General features: G+C 40.4%; 1 protein-coding gene and 1 pseudogene across 3 annotated transcripts; both read right to left on the bottom strand.

The window, feature by feature from the left end:
* Window positions 1–2,653: 2,653 nt before the first annotated feature.
* Window positions 2,654–13,280, bottom strand: LOC100855002 (uncharacterized). 3 transcript variants are annotated; one of them, XM_019219710.2, is made up of 3 exons: window positions 13,170–13,280; window positions 12,198–12,902; window positions 2,654–6,319 (listed from the first exon to the last, which is right to left on the bottom strand). In XM_019219710.2, exon 3 carries the CDS (start codon window positions 4,903–4,905, stop codon window positions 2,656–2,658), a length of 2,250 nt encoding a protein of 749 aa, XP_019075255.1. In that variant the 5' UTR covers window positions 4,906–6,319; window positions 12,198–12,902; window positions 13,170–13,280; the 3' UTR covers window positions 2,654–2,655. The 3 variants fall into 3 exon arrangements, with proteins under 3 accessions (XP_019075255.1, XP_010650381.1, XP_019075256.1); XM_010652079.3 differs by having other exon boundaries at window positions 12,198–12,875; window positions 13,170–13,274; XM_019219711.2 differs by lacking the exon at window positions 12,198–12,902.
* Window positions 8,207–13,811, bottom strand: LOC100258903 (aquaporin PIP1-2-like; annotated as a pseudogene).
* Between the last annotated feature and the right edge of the window lie 9,022 nt (window positions 13,812–22,833).

Genomic DNA, 22,833 nt, shown 5'->3' with positions numbered 1-22,833 from the left:
AAGTAATCGATTGCAACCAAGATGAACTCATGACGACTGGAAGATTTCGGTGAAATCTTTCCGATGATATCGATACCCCATACTGAAAACGGCCATGGTGAAGTCAATGCATGCAACTCCGAGGGCGGCACGTGAATGAGATCTCCATGTATCTGACACTCGGGACATCTCTGAACGAACTGGCAACAATCTGTCTCCATGGTCAACCAGAAGTATCCTGTCCTCATGATCTTACGAGCCAACATATGTCCTCTCATATGTGGTCCGCAGACTCCCGCATGAACCTCTCTCATCACTTGATCGACAGAGGCGCGGTCCAAACACAATAATAGCATCCCGTCAGGTGATCGCCTGTACAATGTGTTGCCGCAAATCACGAATCGAGTGGCCAACTGTCTTAATGCTCTCTTATCCTTGGCCGTGGCGGCCTCAGGATATATGCCGAGTCTCAAAAAGTGATATATGTCGTGATACCATGGCAAACCATCATCTGTCTCCATATCATCAATCAAACAACAGTAAGTGGGAACAGATCTCGACTCGATCAACAATGGGAGAATAGTGGCGTCAGTAGGTATGGCAATCATGGAAGCCAGAGTAGCTAAAGCATCAGCAAACTGGTTCTGCGCTCTAGGCAGATGGGTATATCTCAAATCATCGAATCTCCCGACCAGTAGCTCCAAATACGCATGGTAAGGCCTAAGCTTCACATCTCTAGTCTTCCATTCGCCCTGAATTTGTCTCAATACCAGATTAGAGTCACCAAACACCTCCATCTGTCTAATCCCGAGTTCGAGGGCTGTCTCTAATCCCAAGATACAAGCCTCATACTCAACAATGTTGTTCGTGGCAGGATGTCGATCCTAGAATGCCAAACGAACAGATCTGGGAATGTGATCACCATGAGGGGATATCAACAAGACGCATATCCCGTATCTAGAATGGTTAGCTGCACCATCAAAGTACATGCGCCAACCCGACAGACTAGTCACAGTAGCGACATCCTCGTTTGGGAAGTCATCATCAATGGCTCTACCATCGGAAACTGGTAATGATGCTAGATGATCTGCGACAATGGTCCCTCTAATGGACTTCTGAGTGACATAATGGATATCAAACTCAGTCAGAAGTACTAACCATCTCATGAGGCGACCGACCAGGGCGGGTCTATCAAACAAATATCTCAGAGGATCTAGACGGGATATCAAATGCACTGAATACTCAGTCATGTAATGCCTCAGTCGACGAGTGTCCCAAACCAATGCCAAACAATAGCGCTCAATCATGACATATCTCATCTCATAGTCTAACATCCTCTTACTCAGATAATAAATGACTCGATCCTTGCCCGAATCATCGAGCTGAGCTAACATGCAACCCAAAGCCACATCTGAGACTGATAAGTATAGGAGTAAAGGATGGCCTGGTGTAGGAGGTGCCAACACTGGAGGCGACAACAAGTACTCTCTGATCCTCTCAAATGCACGCTAACATTGATAATCCCAAACAGTAGGTTGACTCTTCCTCAAGAGTCGGAAAATGGGCTCACAAATGTCTGTCAATCTGGCAATGAATCTGCTGATGTACTGAAGTCTGCCCAGGAAGCCTCTGTCCTCAGTGCAGGCATGTCAAGGATGGCTCTGATCTTATCCGGATCTACCTCTATGCCTCTCTCACTGACCATATACCCTAAGAGTTTCCCAGAATTCACTCCGAAAGTGCATTTCTTGGGATTCAATCTCAATCTAAACTGTCGGATCCTCTCAAAGAACCTCTCCAGAGCTACTAGGTGATCCGATCTACCTCGGGATTTCACTATCATGTCGTCTACATAAACCTCGACATCCTGATGCATCATGTCATGGAAGAGTGTGGCGCTGCTCTCTGATATGTGGTTCTTGCGTTCTTCAATCCGAATGGCATGACTCTATAACAATAAGTACCCTACTCGGTAATGAAGGACGTCTTCTCCATGTCCTTTGGAGCCATCAAGATCTGACTGTACCCGAAAAATCCGTCCATAAAGGACAACATCGAGTGACCTGCTGTACTGTCAACTAGCATGTCGATGTATGGGAGAGAAAAATCATCCTTAAGATTGGCCTTGTTGAGATCTCGGAAATCAACACAGACTCTCACTTTGCAGTCCTTTTTGGGAACAGGGACGACATTGGCCAGCCACTCCAGGTACTCGACCACTGATAAGAATCCTACACTGAGCTGCTTTTGGATCTCCTCTTTCACCTGCAAGCTCCAACGAGGGTGCAATCGTCTCAACTTCTGCTTAACCGGTCTGGCATGAGGTAGAAGTGGCAAACGATGCTGGACGATAGATGGATCAAGGCCGGGCATGTCCTCATAGGACCATGCGAAAACGTCCAAGTAGGATCTGAGCAGCTGGATGAGGCTATCTCTCTCACCTATAGACAAATTCGATCCGATCCTCAACTCCCTAGGCTGATATGCCGTGCCAAAGTCAACGATCTCTATGTCTCCTACAACAGGTGAAACTCTTTGATCGATGAGGTCTGAATCGGAATCAGGAGATGAATCATCATCTGAATCATGCTGTGCAATCTCATCATCTATGTCAAATATCTGTGATGTGGGTGAAGATGGTACAGATAAATCAATATCACAAGAGACAGACAGATACTAAAAAATGCTCAAATCCATAGATGAAAAGTCGGAAACATAGTCAGGATGGGAGACAAATCCCGATAAAACATCAAATGAAAGAGGTGAGTCCACAAAGTCGGACACTCCCTCAATAAGGCCAACAGGGCCGTCAATCAAATCAACAACAGCTATAGCATCCTTAGTAATCTCCGGAGTAGGGGCTGTCTGGATCTCCTCAACGATCTCAATGAAAGACACCCCAAAAAGATCGAAGGGTGAAGTGAGCCCAGGATGAACTCTCTCCTCGATCGGACTCAGGCTCATCGCGAGCATTTCATCGATATACTCGTCATGTGGCCCAGCTCCGTCCACTATGTCGCTGATCTTGACAAATGTCCCATGATCATCAATCTCATCAGGGAAACAAAGCGTCATGAGGCTCGTGCGATCCGGAGAAGAAGAAGTGATCAACACAAAAGTCGAAGGGCCAGGGGCTCCGTCTCTCAATCGTAACTGTTGGACGAGGTGCTGAAGATCGGCCTCCTGGGTGGTGCTAAGTCCTCCGATGATCCCGTCAGATGGTGTGTGCGGCTCCGATGCCCTCACAAAGTAATCTGCTAGGCTCTTGGTGTACGGACGCATAGGATAATAGAAAGGAGTATGAGTCAGTTGAGCCCTCACCCTCTCCTTGCGCAATCGCACCATATAGAGATAATCGACCTCAGTGGGGATGAACCCGAGTCCGAACGGTACGTCGTGATCAGGGATGGCTATGAACTCATGAGGCCCGTGCTGACGACGCCTTAATCCCATGCCAGGAAGATAAGACATGCTCCGCATAATATTAAGCACCACTGTGCTGCTGTGTTGGTCGAAGGACATGACTACGAAATCCCGGCAGAAATCCTCTATCTCCACGGTCTGCACCTCATCGAAGGTGAATCCAGTCAGAAAAAGATCGTCATCAGTGTGACTAATCTCGAGCATAGGCTCGGCAGCAATGAACATGTCTCCCACAGACTGCACCACGATGACCTGACCATCGTGAATAAACTTCACCTTCTGATGAAGGGAAGAAGGAATGGCCCCGACTCTATGGATCCATGGTCGGCCCAGAAGTAGGTTAAAGGATGTAGGAATCCTCAAAACCTGAAACACTGTGACAAAAGTGGCAGGACTGATCAGCAGCTCGATCTCCAATGTACCCATGACCTCCCTCCGAGTACTGTCATATGCGCGAACGGTTTGAGTGGAGGGACCGAAATCAGAAGGAGCGTATCCGAGGGCGATGGTAGTGGCAAGAGGACATACGTTCAGGGTCGAGCTATTGTCCAGAAGGATAGATGGAACTCGGCGGCCTGAACAGCCAACAGATATGTAGAGTGGTCGAGTGTGGTCCGAGCCCTCCGGTGGCAAATTGTCGTCCGAGAATACGATACATGTGGCTCGGCCAGCCGTCATCATGTGAATCAAACCCTCAGGAGTGGTGGTGGTCTCAACTCTGATCTGGCTCAGGGCTCGAATCAATGCATCTCGGTGAGTACTCGAAGATGCCAACAAACTCCAGATGGAGATACGAGCCTGAGTGCTCTGTAGCTGCCTCAAGATCTCATCATCCTCTACTCTGACCTCCTCGGAAGCAGATGTACCCTCAACTGGCCTAACTGCTGCGGGAGGTGGCTGTCGCATCACTCTACCCCCTCGGAGGACATACTGGATGTCCGGAGTCTGAGAAATATCAACATGTGGAGCCCGAACCTCCTCAACATCCAGGATCAGAATGTACGGCATCTGAACGCTATAGCGTATGAATGTCAGAGGCTTGGAAGTGGCCGCCTGTACAGATGCTGCCTCAGGAACTAATCGGAATGGAGCGGGCATCTGCGGCTCTAGAGTCACCCCACTCGTCTCGTAAATCTTAGTTGGCATGATAGGCTTTGGGTCTGAATCATCCCAACTCAACATATAAACATGATCGTCGGTCTCATCAAAGTCCAACAAATGAATACCACCGGCTGGTGGAGGAACTGCATGTGTGGTGTGGGTCGGCAACGGGTTTGTGGTCACACTTGGCTGATCCAAGTGTACCAAACCCTGGCATATCTGATCCTGAATAGCGTGCCTCAGAGCGGTGCATCGATCGGTCTCATGTCCAAGCCCCTGATGATAAGCACAATGCAAATCCATCCTGAACTGAGCTGGAATAGGCTGAGGTAGTGGCCGAGGGGTGAGAGCAGTCAATAAACCAGCCTCTGTAAGCTTCCGAAGATCCTGGCTCAACGACATGCCTATCTATGAGAATTGCCTCTGCGTCCTCAAAGCAAACGGAGCAGAAGTCTATTGAGCCCTAGGTCGGGGATAAGGTGCCGTAGGTCTCGCGGTGAGCTGAGCAGTGTAGCATGGCTGCCCTGTGGCTGTGTAGGAGACTGCGGGTCTCTCAATGCCCTGAGTGGCATAAGAAGGTAAAACCAATGTTTGTGGCATGTATGTCTAATCATAAGCTGGATGAGGTGCCTGTGGCCTGTACTGATGAGGTGCATAGGAAGAATGAGGCTCGGAAAACTGTGGGATCGGCTAATGGTGTCTGAGAGGCCTCTGATTGGAAGAAACGATGGCGCTCACATCTGCTGACCTCGGTCCTACAAAGGGCTTCTTCCCCTTAATATCACTAGGGGAAGAATCTGTCCATAATTCTCTTGAGATGTTGTCCTCGACATCGTATAAAGCCATAACCAATGACCCAAAATCTGCGAACGGGACCCCGACCACATGTCTGGCGATCCTCGGCTGTAGGCTCCTCAAAACCATCTGAATCTGGTCTCTCTCTGATGGTCTATCCACTATCTCAGCTATCTTCCCGCACCAGCGGGAAATGAAAAAAGAAACGGACTCCTCTGTCCTCTACCTCAGAGCCTCGAGCTCTCTCCTCGATACGTCTACAACAGTGTTAAACGAAAACTGTCGTAGGAACTCCTGGGCCAAGTCATCCCATGTACGACGTCTCGAGGACTCCAGAGACGCAAACCAACACTGATCCGCCCCACTCAGAGGTAGGAGGAAAAGAGTGATCATTTGAGGCTCGTCCAGTCCATAAGCCCTCATCACGATGCTATATAGTCGGAGATGGATGCGTGGACAACCGATACCAGTGTACATCTCAATATCTGGCATCCTGAACTTAGCTGACAAGCTGGCTACCGGCATACCTTCCAAATCATCCCAAACAGCAGCTCCATCAGACACTCTCAGCTGCCTCACGCGCTGCTCGATGCGGTCCATGTGCGTATGTGTGTCATCAGCGACAACGACCTAGGCGACTACGGGTGGAGTGATCTCAGAATGCCCGTGTAATACATATGGTGATGCCTGATGCACTGAAGGAACGGGTAGGGGTGGTGGAGGTGGATGTGAGTCACACGGCGTCTCATCCTGAACTGCTGGTGGTCTACCTTGTTGACCACCGATCTCCTGCCTGAGGCTAGCCAAAGCCTCTTGGATAGAAGCCATGGCGGCTGTGAACTAATCGACTGTGACAACCTGCTGATCCATATCCGGTGTATCTGAAACCCGAACTAATCTGCCCTCTACTTTGATCCACGAAACTATACCTAGACTGAGAGTAAAAATCCTGATCCTGAAAGTACTCCTCCTTTGCTCTGATCCACAAAGGTATATCAAGACGAGGAACAAAGGTCCAATCCTGGAAAGCATGAAGAACGGAATAAGGATATGGCTCGGGGAATGTATAGAAGAAAAGATAATCTGAACAGGAACAAGCAAAGCATCCAAGTGAAGATGAGCGGTCCAACTGTACTCAAACTCGTCCTGATCTCAGTGCACTCTCAACTGGAGACTAAACAGAGGGAAAATCGGATCCAAAACTACGGCTATAGAGGCACGGAAAGCCCTCAGATGCACCCACGTGTAGGGAAGGAGTCCTAATCAAAGGATCTACGGCTCAACCTATGAGGTGAAGGTGGCTCTAAACGGATATGGGTGGACTTTAAAAGATCCCTAGTAGAAGCGATCATACCCTCCGGCGGTATGCAACCCTCTACACGCCTCCGAAGAGACGGGGTGCTTCCATGCAAGGTGGTCATCACCTCCACACATGCACTACCTCGACATCCCAGGGGGGTTCCTATGGTAAAACCTCTCAAACTCTCAACGCTCAAATGCCAACTAGAGTGCACAGTGAATGGTGTGGGTGCATCCAATAACCCTAAAAAGCTAAAACGAGAAAAGAAACACACTGGTCGCACAAATATCCATGAAACCTAGCTTAGGGCTATACAGGTCTTCAATGATCGGACTCCAATTGACATCAAAGTGTCGCTCTCCTGTAGAATGCTCCCGTGCATCGATATAGCCCGTCGCTGACCCTATTCCTAATCTCCAGCTCGGTCAAAGAGCAAGCACACAGAAGGTCTCACACTTGCAATAGTGAGAACCGAGATGAAAGGAATGACCGACACCAAGAGAGTTGGAGGTAGGGGGATAGAAGTGAGACCCACATAGACAGGCAACATGCAATCATACAGAAGGAGGGCAGTCATGCATCATACAGTCAAGCAGAGTACAGGATATATCACTCATGTCCACACAAAAAGCTACAACTATCAGGATGAATAGCGATATGAACATCATGCTCAAAAGACGATCAAGATAATATGCAAGTCAGAGAAAACAACACAGCAAGTCAAACGATGTACAATAGTGAGTCTATGCATGTGAAGTGAGCAGAATAATCAGGAAGAAACAAAATCGCTATACCAATCAAAACAAGGTGAGCAACCTATGATAATCGACATGTCAATGTACCAAACTAATATAGCAATGAAGTACAAAAAAAGCAACATCCGAAGCCCCAAATCAAGATGATCAATCATATCAATGTCACAACACAATATCCAAGCATACATCAAAAACTCCCAATGTGCAATCAAGAGACAGGTACTCGCTGATCGACTCATCAAATGCCATGTTTGCTTCATCTTAAGTTCAAGTTTGATCCTCTGTCATCCCCAGTGGAGTCGCCATTTTGTGGACCCCGCATTTCGATTGCTCGATGCGTTTCCCACTTGAACGGCGAGCTTGATTTTCATTTAAAAGAAATGATTTTTATTCATTAAAAAATTGACTTGGAGTCACCACTTATTTTTGTTTTATTTTTAAAGGGTAAACAAAATAAGAAAGAAAAACCCTAAGTGTGACTCCTTGTTTTGGAAAAGGCGGTCTATGAAAAACCGGTTTGGGTTCGGGGGTCAGGTTACTTATCGGGAAGGTACGGTAAAGACCGTAGCACCCCTCTAAGTCCCTAAGCCGGGTCTCTACTAATAAAATGAAGCTGACATGGCAATCAATGAGAAAATCAATGAATACCCGGAGCTAATCATGCACATATGAGAATCAAGACATGCATAGATAATGACCAGAGTGAGAGTGGGTGCGTACCTGGACAACAAGCCACCATGCGCTATCAAGAGAGAGAGTTAGTGCATAGTGATGAATACAAAAATATGTCACTCATATCACTAAACAAGATGAAGAACCACCAATAGCATGCATGACATTTCATTCAAATCCCTTTTTATTTTAAAGGAAGTTTATTTGATGTTGGGCCCCCACCATAACCCGATTTATTTTTGCATGAATCAATTTCGTAAATTCCATTAATTGGAATTACAAAATTAAATCCTTGCTTATTTCAAAACCTTTTAAGGATAGAGAAAATGTGAAAGTTGCTTGCCATGAAGAAAAATGGCGGCAAAACTTTTATATAAAAATGGGATTCTTGGGTGATCCTAAAAATTCTAAGGATGAAAGAGGGGAAAATTGGAATTATTTGAAAAATCAGAATTTGAGAAAGATTTTTACAAAATGAGATTTGAGAAATCATTTTCAAGATCAGATAAGAAGAAATCCCAGAATATTACATGGAGCAGCTTCTTGACGAGTAGAGTTTCTCTTCACAACCTTGAGAATACGTGACATAAAGGAGGTGCCATCAAGAGAAAGAGCATGTCTTGCAGCCTCTTTTCGCATGAACTCTACATAGTCAGACCCCTTTGGTTGCCTTGTAGCAGCATCAGTTACTATAATCACTTTTACCACTTCCCCAAACTCATTAAAATGCCGAGAAAGACTAACCTTGGTTGCAGTAAAATGAACATTGTTAACAAAGATGGTCCGAGAATCAGCACCCTCTAAAGGACGACCAGTAGGATATGAACCAGGAGCAGATAGCTACATCTTCTGAGACTCTCTTTGAGTATCTACAGCAGGTTTTGCATTTCCATTGCCAACCGAGACAAGGTTTCCATTTGCCATCATTAACTGCACACCAGATTTGCCAGTGCCTGTTTCATTTCCCCGCACAGGTTTCTGACCATCCTCTTCCTCAACCTCCCTTAGTCTCTGATAATGAGCTGGTTTCCATGTATTCACACTCACAGAGATATTCACGATCTTACGAGAGGTGTTTGCTAAAGCACTAAGCTGACCCTGATCTTTACTTTGCATTGTTCGCATACCTTCATCAGCATTCTTAGCCACACTGTGCTGCACCATTCATCTTCCCATGGAGATTCACTGACCACGATGCAGTCAAGTCTTTCTATACAACAATATCATCATCAAGAAACAGTATCTTATCTGACTTGGGATAAACCTCAGGGAGATAAAACCTCAGATGGTTAAGCATTGAGAGATACTTGGGATTCCTGTACCTTAGATTAGAGGAGCCTGATGATAGAGTACTGGGATACCTCTGATTGAAATATAATACTTTCACAGCAGCAGACTCAAGCTGCCTCACAACTGGGCAGTAGGATGAATTAAGCCACTTAAATTCATCAACGTTTTCCACATGGATGGTTACTTCTCCTGGGGGTTCAACGGAAACCACATATTCATGGCTTCAAAATTCAGCTCATCAGTAACCAGATAGAATACATGTTTTTCTGGTTCCTTGGCGTTCAAGATGGTTGAGTTGACAACAACCAATGGTCCAGCGCATAGACAAGCTGTGGATTCCATTAGGAATTGTCTTGGCTGCTAATTGACTCAGGAATGTGCTATGCTTTTTTCAAGCTCCTGACTTGTTCCTCTGTTGACTGAAGCATTGCTCTCAGCTTCCCAGTGGCTTGTCTGAGGGCTCTTTGGGCTCATTGATCATATCTAGTATCTCAGGAAAAGTCAAGCCCTTGCACCGGTCCAGACTGATGAGTTCTTCAACCATATTGGCATTTTCAAAGTTTATCTTGTGACTCATTCCATGCAAGCTTTATCAGTGGGTCAGATTCAACTCTTCCATTGACTTCACTTGCCACATCTACATGGACTACCCGTTTGTAGCCTTGATTTCATTTGGATTTAGACGTTGATATCCACAAGCTTTCAGACACGCGATTTCCAATGAATATCCTCACAAGTCCGACATCAAGAAAAGACGAGGAATGGCCTTCCCCACCATCTGTGAGTTCCACAGTGTAGTCTTCACCAATAAATTCCACATTATCTTCATTTGTTTTGGTCAAAACTAGAAAATACCATGTAGGCCATGTATATAGGAGAATGGGCAAGGTGGTAAGGTGATCGAGCAGAGGATAAGGTATAGAAAGTGAGAAGAATGGTTGTATATGAAGGGTGGTGTTGAGTGGAATCACAGGTAGTGACAAAGATGGACGCGAAGGAAGGATTCAATGGACATGAAATAATGGGTTGGATGGGTTTGGAAAAGATTAAGGTTGGGTAATGAGTGGACTGGCAGAAGGCTTTGTTTTCAGCGCCATTGGATTGGCATCCGGACAATAGAAAATGGATGCCTGCTCATAGTATTAGGGACTGTAGCATAGAGCAGCAATGACTGCCTCTGGCGGGGTAAACAATCTACAATTTTCTCCATGTCTTTTCTGAATCCCAGGTCTAGTAAGTGGTCAGTAGGGGTACCTAGAGTAGCTCTAACGAAGGGTCTCACCTAGAAAATCCACATGTCATCACAGACATTCCCCTGTTGTAGATGATGGCGGCCCCGAGACTCCTAGCAGGGTTGATGCCGGTTTCGGTGATTGGGATGGTTGCCAAATGAACCAAGAACACTGCAAACCCAATTGGGAGAGGAGCCAAGATTGGAACATGTGAGTCTCTAGCATTTTCCTTGGCACCAGTTGCAAAAGAGAACGGTGTAGACAAGGACAAAGGTGCCCACTATCTCAGCACCAAGCCCAGCAAGCTTGGAGTAGCCAGAAGCCACAACATTGATTCCACCACCCCGCGTCTCAAAGTCATGTATCTGGAACCCCTTCACCATACCTGCGCCACAGATGGCACCCAGGCACTGCATGATCATGTAGAATACGGCTCGGGTTAGGGACAACCTTCTTGCCAAGAGTAGCCCAAATGTCACCACTGGGTTTATGTGCCCTCCTGAGATACCAGCAGTGTAGTATTCAATTCTATTTTGGACGCCATGAGCTGAAACAGCTAAACACTTGGACTACTGCAAATAGGCAAGTTTTCAACTCAAAACCAAACAGACATGGGAATTCCACTAACACCATAGGAATAAATAAATATTAACCACAACCATATGGCACTTTCGAAGCTTTATTTCAGAACATAATGGCGTCATGGCATCTGTCTCATTTCAACAACAAATTATCTACTCTCCACCAAGAGTGAAAATGATCCTGTGCATGCAGTGGTTTTCCCTTGGAAATTCAGCTTCGCAATCACCAGTGAGGGAGTCAATCTCGTGAAGTAATGAAGCAACCTCAGTTTTGGCCAACAATGAAGAGGAAGTGGTCATCTCTTACAGAAATGCCATACCTCTAGGATGAATCAGTGCGAGTGTGAGAACTCAGGCCCATCAATCCTCTTACCATAGACTGTCAGGTTCAGCTTAGACTCGGTTTCTCCTAGTGACAGAAGGTGAGCATTTACCCTCTCATTCCACCCAGAAGAATGACTTTCCCACCAGATATACATAGAGAACTCCCCATCCAAACACCAGAGTCACCAATCCTTAAAGGAATGAATTTCTGATTTGAAGAACTGAAAGCACCAACCTCCTACATTGAGTGAGATTTCTGACCTTCTGACCAGAGCTACTGACCATTCATAGGAAATTAATACCCTGCTGCGTTGATTTAATATCTATATGCCCCACACATCCACCCAGATTCATGGACATCTGAAAGTCTCTTTTATCCCTCAAATGTTCTTCAAATCAATTCATTCTCCACCAACACACCAACACAGATTTACAGTCTTAAAGCCTTGAGCGTGCATTCAAGAGAAAACAGAGGAGCAAGAAACAAAAACGAGAATAGAACATGAAGCATTTAACAAATATGTTGAGCCCATTTCCTCATTTTATCCATGGTTCCAACAATCAGTGGGTTAAGATGAAAAATATTTGTCAGAATAGAGCATAAAATGTAGCAAGCTTTCTAAATATTAAACCAATAATCACCAAACCAAAGCAACCCAACGAGCAGAGTTGAAATCACAGAGAATGAGTCATGAGAAATATGAAAAAAAATGAAAATACACGGGAAAAATCATAATGACTATACCTAGAAGTCTCTTTCTCAACTAGGTGTCCAGGACTATAGCTCACTGTTTCTTCTCTGGTCTATGCTCAGCTCGGCATCCCCCTCAAGAAGCTGTTCCTCCAGCCATCTCAAAACAGCTCCCCTCCCTTCTCTGTTTTCTCTCAGTTTCCCTTCCTCTTAAGAAACCAGCCACCAAAATGTTTTTCTCTCTCTCGCTAGCTCTCTCAAAAACAGCTAACCGAAAAAATCCTCCTCAGGCAACAACTTCTTTTCCTTATTCTCGCTTGCTACCCCAGCTATTCACCTCCAGAAATATCTTCTAAAAAACCAGTTATGAAGACACCCCTACTCCAAGGAAACTCACCCTCCCCTTCTTGCTCACCCCTCGAGAACTCTCTGCCTCCCCCTCAGCCGGTATCTTCCTTCTCTCTAAAAATCTCTCTTCCCCTCTCTCTCTCAAAATATCTCTAACGGCAACACCCCGAACCACCTCTCTCTCTGCAGCTGCCCGCCTCCACTACTCCTTTCATGCAGCTGGCAACCCCTCCTAACGGAAAACACGCTCCCTTCTTCTAGAAGAATCCTATGCCACCTGTCAAACCTCCATTGGCATCCTAAAAGCATCATCTGATTCCGCACCAGCCTCTCAAGAGAAGACACATGGTGGAGCAAGGCTCTTCCACGTGGCAAAATGAGCAGCTGCCAGAATGGCCCCAAATGGGGGGTCTACAACATGTTTAGTACAAAAAGAAGAACACTTCAATATGAAAATCAATAAGAACTTTGAAGAAATCTCCCAGTTGCATTGGGAGGAATCACAATAGTCTCGCTTAAAACCTAGATAACTTTGATAGAGTTTTTAGAAAGTACATAGACTTTCAAAGAGGTTCTTTTGATATGCATAGTAAAAACTAATGCACAATTTGAATTTGAAATCTAAAATTTCATTCAAAATATAAAACTTACAAGAACTTTGAAGGAAATAAAACTTACAATATTTGAAGCAAGCTTTAAACAGAACTTTGAGTTTTCTCAATACAAGGCTATCTCTCAAAGAGAAATCTTTCTTTTCTCTCACTAGAATTCTCTCTAAAAAATTGTGATGTCGTACAATGAGAAATGGAGTCCTTTTATAGACTCTTTGAAATGGATTTGAAGACCTTTGAAATCCGCGGATTTGAAAACTTTTCTAATACACCGAAAGTCCTTTGTCTTCATGTGCACCTGTCTTTGAAGTTGAAGGGCGGTATTTCAACCCACCGAAATGATCCATTGTTTTGAAGAGCGGTTTGAATTGTGGATTGTTGTTGTTTAGCAACATGTCACAATCACTCACTTATGTTATCCCACCCGTGAAGAAAAAGAGTTGAGAGACCACATGCAATTTGAAGTTTGAAGCAAGTGCATACCATGCGCTTTGAGTTCTTTGAGAAGGCAACAATCCTTTGAAAGATTGGGACGTGAGTAGCCCATATCACGAGCAATTTGATCATATGCGGTGTCATGTAGAGATCCTTCGACAGGTAACCCAATCTGATGCTTTTGAAGAGCTTTGAAGATGGAATTTGAAGGAGTCTTGGATGTATCAACCCAAGGGTGTGTATGGGAGTCCATAACACATGTCTTCATTGACATCCCTTAAGAAAGCAGAGGATGCAGTATCATCATCAGAACCAGAGCTAGAAAACTGGGATAGGGTTTCTGAAGTTTTTTTCTTTAAAAGTTTGAGATGCTTAATAAACTCCTTATTAGAAGGAAAATCGGTTCTAAATTTTGATTTTGATCTAAAATTTCTTTTATTTGAAATTTTATTTGACTTATCTCATTTTGAAGGTCTTGTATTCCTATAGGTTTAGGTTTACTAGAAAACTTATCTAACACAGTTTTTAAGTTGTAGTTATTTTTATGTTTTCTAGACGTCTTTCACTATTTTGTTTTTGAATGTCTAACCATTTTTTAAAATATTCTTTTTGAAGATTTTCATCGGGAATTTTCTCTATGATTTCTATGAGAAAGTTTTGATCACTAGTTATGGTATTAACCTGTTTGATGTGACATAGACAGTTTTCTACACAATCACAAGATGACTGGGAGGAAGAACTATCTGACTCATTTGAAGAGCTTTCTTCAATCAGAAGAAGTTGGTTGTCACTAGACGATCCTATTGAGGACTAACTAAAAGAATCAAACTCTGTATTGATAATATTTATCATTTGCTTTTTGAGGCATTTTCCTATATCTAGATCAACAATGATTTCTTTGACTTTGCAATTGGGAGCTATGTGCCCCTTTTTGCCACATTTGAAACACTTAATATATTTTTTATCTTTCTTTTTAGAGGAAGAGTTTTCATTTGAATGTTTCTTATGTTTGGATTTCCTATAGTAAGGTTCTTCTATGAAGTTTGAATATTTTTTTATTTGATATTTTCTTCTTAGATCTATAGTATTTTTCTTGTTTGGTTGAAGGGGGGAGAGGATTATGATACCCATATTGGGCACAGAATGATCCTAACTCTTTCTTTGCAGTTCTAAAGTCTTTTTTTATGGTAGCATTAACTTTGATCGATGAACAAAGGTTTAATGCTTCTTGGCTAACAAAGTTTGCTAGCTATCCATAAGTCAAAGAATCATAAGGGATGATACCATTGCACATCTCTTTGATTTTTTAATTGAACCCTTTGACTAAAGATTGTGGGTAACCCATTTAGAAAACGTTCTTTCCAATAGGGTTGATTACAATCAGTTCTTGAGTGCACTTTGGCAAAGTATAATTCCTTATACCATCTGTAATCACTCAATTTTCTACATCGTAGATTTTGAAGAATCTCAGAACTGCGGGATTGGAAGGAAATTGGATCTCCTAAGAAGTGTTTGGTAATAGCATAGATCAAGGTGTGAACTGAGTTCTGGTTCCCTGATTCATCTAGGCTATTTTGAATGAATCCTCTCTCTTCTTCATTGAGAGCATTATCCCACCATCCTTTGAGTTGGCCTGTAAAACCTGTTATCAGGTGTGTACAGATCAAGTGGTCAGGTTTCCCCTAGATTTGTAGGTTGTGGAGGTCATGATCATTTCTTCAAGAATATTCAAGACTTGGTGATCACTAACTCCATCTATGTTCCATTCATAGATGTCATCTCCATCATACTTTGATTGGACTATTTGACTTCTTTCTTCATACTGAAGATCAGGAGGTGTGGGTCTAGGATAATAATTCCTAGTTTTGGTTTGTTGTTTGAATTTATGGGCAATCCTATTTATTTGAGGGTCCTGTTCCTCAAATATGGCTTGAATTTGATCTACATTTTCAAGAGTGATTTCTTCTATCACATTGACAAACTTTGTGTTTGAGTTTGATGTTGACGCCTTGTTTGAAAGATCTAATTGTGCAATTTTGTTTGTTAAAGTTTGTATTAACTCATTTGGGTCATTTGAAAATTTAAGTTTATGTTTCCCTACTTCCGCGGGTTTGAAAATTGGATAATTTTTTATCTAAATTTCTATCTAGGAAATGTGGAGTAATCATTTGAGAAGAAATTTGACAGTCTTCTAATTTGTTTCTATCTAGATTTCTCGTATTTGATTTCATTATGAAAATTACGAAAGGAAATCAAATGTAATTAAAATTATATAGAAATTTATGTATTTTAAAATTATTTGACTTTTATATGATGAAGGAAAATAAATGAACTAAGTTTGAAGAAACATATAAAAATAATTCACTTTTTCTTTGACTTTGAACCCCTTTTTTTTCATTTTTTATTTCCTTCCACTTTTCTTTTTTATTTTCTTTCCCTCACATTTTCTCTCAAAGTTTCCAAGAATCAAACATAACCTAAAAGATTGATAATATACGATTTTTATTTTATATATAAAAAAATCACAAATTTTTTATAAAAGAAAAATAAAACTTAAAATTTTCCAAGAATCAGACATAACCTAAAAGATTAACGATATAAGAAATTTTTTATAAAAGAAAAAGATAACTCAGGATTTTTCAAGAATCAAATAAAGATTGACAATATAAGAATTTTTTTTATAAAAGATAAAAATAACTTAGGATTTTTCCAGAATCAAACAAAAGCTAAAAAATTGACAATATAAGAAACTTTTTTTTATAAAAAGTTAAAATTTTTTTATAAAAGAAGAAGAAGAAGAGTGAGGATTATATTGGTTCATTACTTCTAGAAAAAGCAAAAAAAGAAAAAAGAAAAGAAAAGGTTCATTATTTCTAGAAAAAGAAAAAAGAAGAGGTGTGAAAACATACCCTATATCCTACGCAGCATATGGTACTATTTTCAATATGATAAGTATGCATCTATTATCACTATTGCAAACACATGAATATTCATGACATATTGTGATGCTGAAATTGGAATCTACTCCCATTTCGAGTCAAGAGATAGATAAATAGACATATCCCTTCCTATATAAAGAATCGCAAACCATATACAACTCTTTTCCAATCAAATCAATAATCCCTTTTTCTAATTTATGACACATTGCTTTTGGTTATTTGCCTAAGCCTTGGGACTTGCTAAAGGCCTAAAGTGGCTTTTAACTCCTTCAATTTTTGTCTTTATTGGTTGGTGATTTTGGGCTTAATGTGACATTTTAGGGGCATTATCAATATGCGTCCCATCACCCTAAAATCATATTATATATTTATAATCCCACATTTTACTTTTGTTTGGGACTGTTGGGTTGGTGTCTATTTGCATCCATGTGTGTAAAAAGAAATAATATTATCTTATTTTTAAATATAAATTAATTAAATTTAACAATGAAATAAGAATATAAAAAAAAGTTCAATTCTAACATGATATGATAAGTGCGTAAATTATAAATACATGTATATTGAAAAATGAATAATAATATTTTAAAACTATTTTATTGAAAATAAATTATAAAAAAACAATTGTAATTCATTTTAAAATTAGGTAAATAAACAAAGTTTTAAAAATTATTTATTATATATTTATATATATTAAAATTATTTACTTTGTGTGGAGGTGTTTGGTGAAATAGTAAGTCAACAGCCATGTCTTTTTTTTTCTTTTATCTTTTGGGTTAAGTAAAAAGCAAATGTGAAATTCAATCTTCCTATTATTCCAATATACGCAGAATTCTTTTAATTTTATTTTTGGTTTGAATGCCCCACACGTATCCCCTTCGCCTTTACATTTACATATTAATTCTTCTTCTCACTATTTTACTTCATTTATTAAAAAATAATTCTTTGGCACACGGACCAAATTTCATTAAATTAACAATTAAATTGAATTAAGTTTTGTTTGACAAATATTTTTAAGAACAATTATTTATTCTTTAAAATAAAAAAAATAAAAAAATACATTTAACAATTAAAAAGTGTTTTCTATTTTTTATTCTTAAAATATAAAATAAGATGTTTTTAAAAATATTTTTTAGTTGTTTTATGTTATTTTAACTTATTTTTTTAAGTTTGTTTTAAAAATAATTATATAAATATATATAATGATTAAAAATAAAATACTAGATATAAAATTATTTTTAAAATATATTTAAAAATATTAAAAATATTTTAAGTTTGTAAATAAACTTTTGTTTTACAAACTATCATAAAACAATTTTCAAAAACTGTTCTTAAAAATAATCACAAGACAAACCCTTAACTTTTGTTTTTGAAATTTGTAAGTTGAAACTTAATTAAGTTTGTTAACAAAGGTTTTATTCTTAGTTGATAGAGCTTATAATTTTATTTGTTGATGATGATTTCTCGATTCCAAAAGTCAATCACAATTTCGTATTAACACTATTTTAGTTTGGGAGTGAAGTAATTATCACCTACAATTCAACTGGCTATAACGCTTTCATTTAATTATTTTAGTATTTTGATTTTTTCTATTTAGTTAAAAAATAAACATAACCTAATATATTTAATCAAAACCTTAAAATAGGTAAGTAAAATTAACTCGCTAAATTTATTCTTTGTCAAGAGGAACATACAAGACAATTGGGGTAATTCAAATCATTTTCAATCCTAAAAATTGAGAAATAATTAGGCTTTATTTAGTATAAATACTCAAAAGAACCCTTAGAAGAAAGGACCCACGCAACATCACAAATAAACCCTCTATCTTTTCAAACCTAATATAATTGGCCCGTGTGCATTTTCGTCAAGACGGGTAAGCTATGTAATCCATGAATTCTCCATAAGTTTTCTTCTTATCCTATTTCATCTCTAAATTTAAGAAGGGTTTCTATTTTTAAGGTTATGTTTGATTTTTAGAAAGTACTAAGAAAATAAAAAAATAATATTAAGAAACATGAAAAATATAGCAGAAAGTTAAATATAATTAAAATTATTAGAAAATTCATATATGTTAAAATTATTTAATCATTATAAAAAATTAAAAATTTTAAATTAATATATTAAAATAATTTATTAATTTTAAATCTATTTGTTTTCTCTCTATATTATTTACTTAGGAGAGTCTAATTAACCATTACGAAAGAGAAGTTTCTCTAGTATGGGTGCTGACACATTAACTAGTCCAATAATGTTACAACATTTAGAATATACATCAATTAAGGGTGACATTGTCCTAGCAATCAGGTCTTGCTGTTGAAGTAGAGAGAATTATTGAGAAACAATGACTTGACTTTTCCATTGATTAAGAATGAATATATATACACAAAACCTAAAACACAAAAATAGGAAACAATTTACCCAAAACACAAAAATAGGAAACAGTCTTAGAATTAGCCCAAAACACAAAAATAGGAAACAATCCTAGAATTAGGGAATTACAACAAAAATAGGAAGTTACAACTAATTACAAGAATTTGAAAATAGAAAGAAAATCTATTGTAATGAATTCTCTAATATGCCCCCTCAAGATGGAGCTTTGGAGGAGATGCCAATCTTGACCCGTAATTCTTGGAAGCGGCTTCCTGGAAGCGGTTTAGTAAGAGTGTCGGCAAGTTGATCTGTTGAGGAAACATGAATAACACGAAGAGCACCTGATTGAACTTGATCCTGAATAAAGTGATAGTCAATTGCCACATATTTCATGCACGAATGAAAGACTAGATTAGAACAGAGATAGGTGGCACCAACATTATCACAATAGATAACAAGCGGTGTAGGTAGAGTGACGCCAAGCTTTGTGAGAAGGGAGCAAATCCAATTAATTTCTGAAGTAATAGAGGAAACTAATTGATACTCAGCCTCTATGGATGATTGAACAACTGTACACTGTTTCTTGGATGACCAAGAAATTGGATGATAACCAAGATAGACAATATAGGCACTCGTAGAGGTATAGTCATCTTTGTTGACAACCCAATCTGCATATGAGAAAGCATGAAGAGAAAATGTATTTGCCTTATGAAGAAATAATCCATGAGTCAATGTGCCACATAGATATCGAAGCAGTAGTTTTGCAGCATTCCAATGTTCAGACGTCGGGCGATGTATGAATTGGGATAGCTTGTTAACAACATATGATATGTCTGGGCAAGTGAGGGAAAGATACTGTAGATTGCCAACAAGGGTTCTATATTCTGTGCAGTTAGTCAAAGTTGTACCTGAATGAAGTGTGAGATTTCCATCTGTAACAAATGGTATAGCAACAAGTTTTACACTAAACATTTTTGTCTAGGCAAAAAGATCAGAGATGTAGCGCCTTTAAGTAAGCAACACACCAGATGGAGTGGTAAGAACCTCAATGCCGAGAAAGTAGGATAAGACGCCAAGATCCTTGATTGAAAATCTTTGTGCCAGGAGGTTAATGTAGCGCTGAATAATATTGGTGTTGGTACCTGTGATAATAATGTCATCCACATAAACAAGTAGATATATAGTAATGTCACCTGAGTGGAGAATGAATAGAGAAGTGTCTGCATGAGAGTTTGTGAACCCAGACTCAATGAGGAACTGGAGAAGTTCAAGATACCAAGCCTGTGGGGCTTGTTTAAGTCCATATATAGCCTTCTTTAATTTGCATACATGTGTTAGATTGTCTCTATCAACAAATCCCAGAGGTTGGGCCATGTAGACATCTTCGGAAAGATGACCTTGAAGAAGGGCATTATTAACATCCAACTGTCGCAATTACCAACCTTTACTAACTACCAGGCTTATAACAAGTCGTATCGTTGTCGGCTTGACAATCGGACTAAAGGTGTCATGATAATCCACGCCAGGTCGTTGATGAAAACCTTTGGCAACTAATCTGGCTTTGTACCTGTCAATAGAGCCATCAGGAAGCCGTTTAATACGAAAAACCCACTTACATCCAACAAGATTCTACATAGAAGTAGATGGAACAAGCCCCCAAGTTCCATTTCGAACAAGAGCATCAAATTCATCATTCATGGCTTGTCTCCATTTGGGATCGGTGAGGGCTTGGTTAACAATATGAGGCTCAATTTCTGATGGTTGAGAAAGGACAACAGTCAGATTCATCTTGGTTAGGGGTTTGCAAATGTTGTTTTTGGCTCTAGTGGTCATGGGATGGGTATTTTGATGGGGGGATGGAGCTGTGGTTGAAGCAGAAGAGGTCTCAGAATTATGTGGTTCTGGTGGTAAATGGTCGATTGGTAAGGAGGGGCGGCGGTCGACTAGTTGGGCATTTTGGGACAGATGTTGACACGAGGAATCCCTTTGTGGAGGCATATTGAGTGAGCCATTTGAAATGGTTAGAGTTTGGACCGGTGCAAGCTAGTTGGAAATGAGCTCGGGGGTGGGATGAGCTAGATGGGATTGGTGAGTGGTAAAGGGAAAAGTGTTTTCAAGAAATTTGACATGATGAGAAATATAGGTTTTAGAGGTGGACAAATCAAGACAGATATAGGCACTTTGTGTTGAAGAGTAACTAAGAAAAGCACAAGGAGTGGAACAATAGTCAAGTTTATGTTGAGAATAAGGATGAAGCCACGGATAACATAAGCAACCGAACACCCGAAGTTTAGTGTAATTGGGTGGAGACTCAAAGAGTTTATCAAAAGGAGATGAAAGATGTAGTGTGGGTGTGGGTATACGGTTGATGAGATATATAGCAGTGACAAAAGCGTAAGTCCAAAAAGTTAGAGGCATCGATGCATGAGTGAGAAGAGAAAGACCGGTTTTAACAATATGGCGATGACGTCGTTCGGAAAGACCATTGTGTTCAAGTGTAGTAAGATGGGATATACCATTGGTGGAGAGAAAATTATCAAGGGCTTGACATTCTCCACCATTATCTGAATAGAGGGTAACAATTCGGTGTTTAAATTGGTTTTCAATTAATGCCTTGAAGCGCACAAAGACATCATACACATGGGATTTCCATTTAAGTGGATAATACCAAATATACCGTGTATAATGATCAACAAAAATAACATAGTACTGAAAACCATCAACAGAAGAAACAGGAGAGGTCCATACATAAAAAAAGAGAAGTTCAAGCAGATGGGATGAGGTTAAGGTAGAAGAAGAAAATGGAATTGTATGACTTTTATTACATGAACATTCATTACAATGTGTGGAAGAGGATAACGAGCTAGACAATGGTAAAAAAAACTTAGAGACAATATTTTTCATAATAGTGAATGATGGATGACCTAGTCTAGAGTGCCTTTCGGACGAAGTGGTCTTGACACTGGAAAATGCAAGCAACAGTGAAGAGGTAATAGAAGGGAATGTAGTCGGCCACTCATATACACCATATTTAGGTTCACCCATCAAAAAGATTGCCCCTGTGTTTACATCCTTCACCTGAAAAGAAGAGGGTGAGAATTCAACAGAAACATGGTTATTAGTGCAAAATTGATAAATTGAAATTAAGTTCTTTTGCATGGAAGGGACACAAAAGACGTTTTGTAAAGTAACGGTGCGTGAAGAAGTAGGTATGGTGGTAGAATCGGTGTGATGGGAATGGCCGATCCATCGCTGATCATGATATCATCAGATCCTTGATACGGGCTATGAAGAGAGAGATTGCTCAAGTCAGACGTAACGTGGTGAGATGCTCCGCTATCCAGCAGCCAAGTAGGAGTAGTGCTGTTGCTGAGAACAACATGATTGGCTCGTGGTTGCTAGGGTGTGGAGGGGCGATATCCTTGAGTGCCTTGAATATGAGGTGTCCGGGATTGTTGATTAGTGACAAGCCGAAACATCGGACATCGCTTGGCAGTGTGTCCTTGAATACTGCATGCTTGACAACGACCCGAATAAGGTTTGGGTTGGTGTTGATCATAAGGAGAAAATGCAGTGGTAGGGCCTAGTTGTTGTGGAGTGGTGGCTGGTGGACGCCAATTTGGACGTTTCCGGAAGGCTGAAGGATTTGTCGTTGCTGGTAGTGATAGAGGAGATGGTTGAACAGTCTGAAGAAATGCTTCTTTGTTGAGAAGTTTCTCGTGGAGCTCAGCAAAAGAAATTGACGTGTCACTGGCATTAATTGCATCAATGATGGATTTGTACTCATCACTTAGTCCTTTAAGAATTTGATCAATAAGATCCTCATCATCAACTGGCTTCCCCAAAAAGGCAAGTTCATCAGCACGAGTTTTTATCGCCTGCATATATTCACTAATTGATTTTGAGCCCTTGGTACATGACCTAAATTCTCTATTGTACCAAAATACTTAGCCTTTTTACGTAGTAACTCTGGTCAAGAAAAACTAGAGA

This window comes from Vitis vinifera, chromosome 5 (genome assembly GCF_030704535.1).
Source record: "Vitis vinifera cultivar Pinot Noir 40024 chromosome 5, ASM3070453v1".
NCBI classification, from domain to species: Eukaryota; Viridiplantae; Streptophyta; class Magnoliopsida; order Vitales; family Vitaceae; genus Vitis; species Vitis vinifera.
The sequence above is the reverse complement of the archived record's forward strand: the minus strand, read 5'-3'. Positions and strand labels throughout refer to the sequence as shown.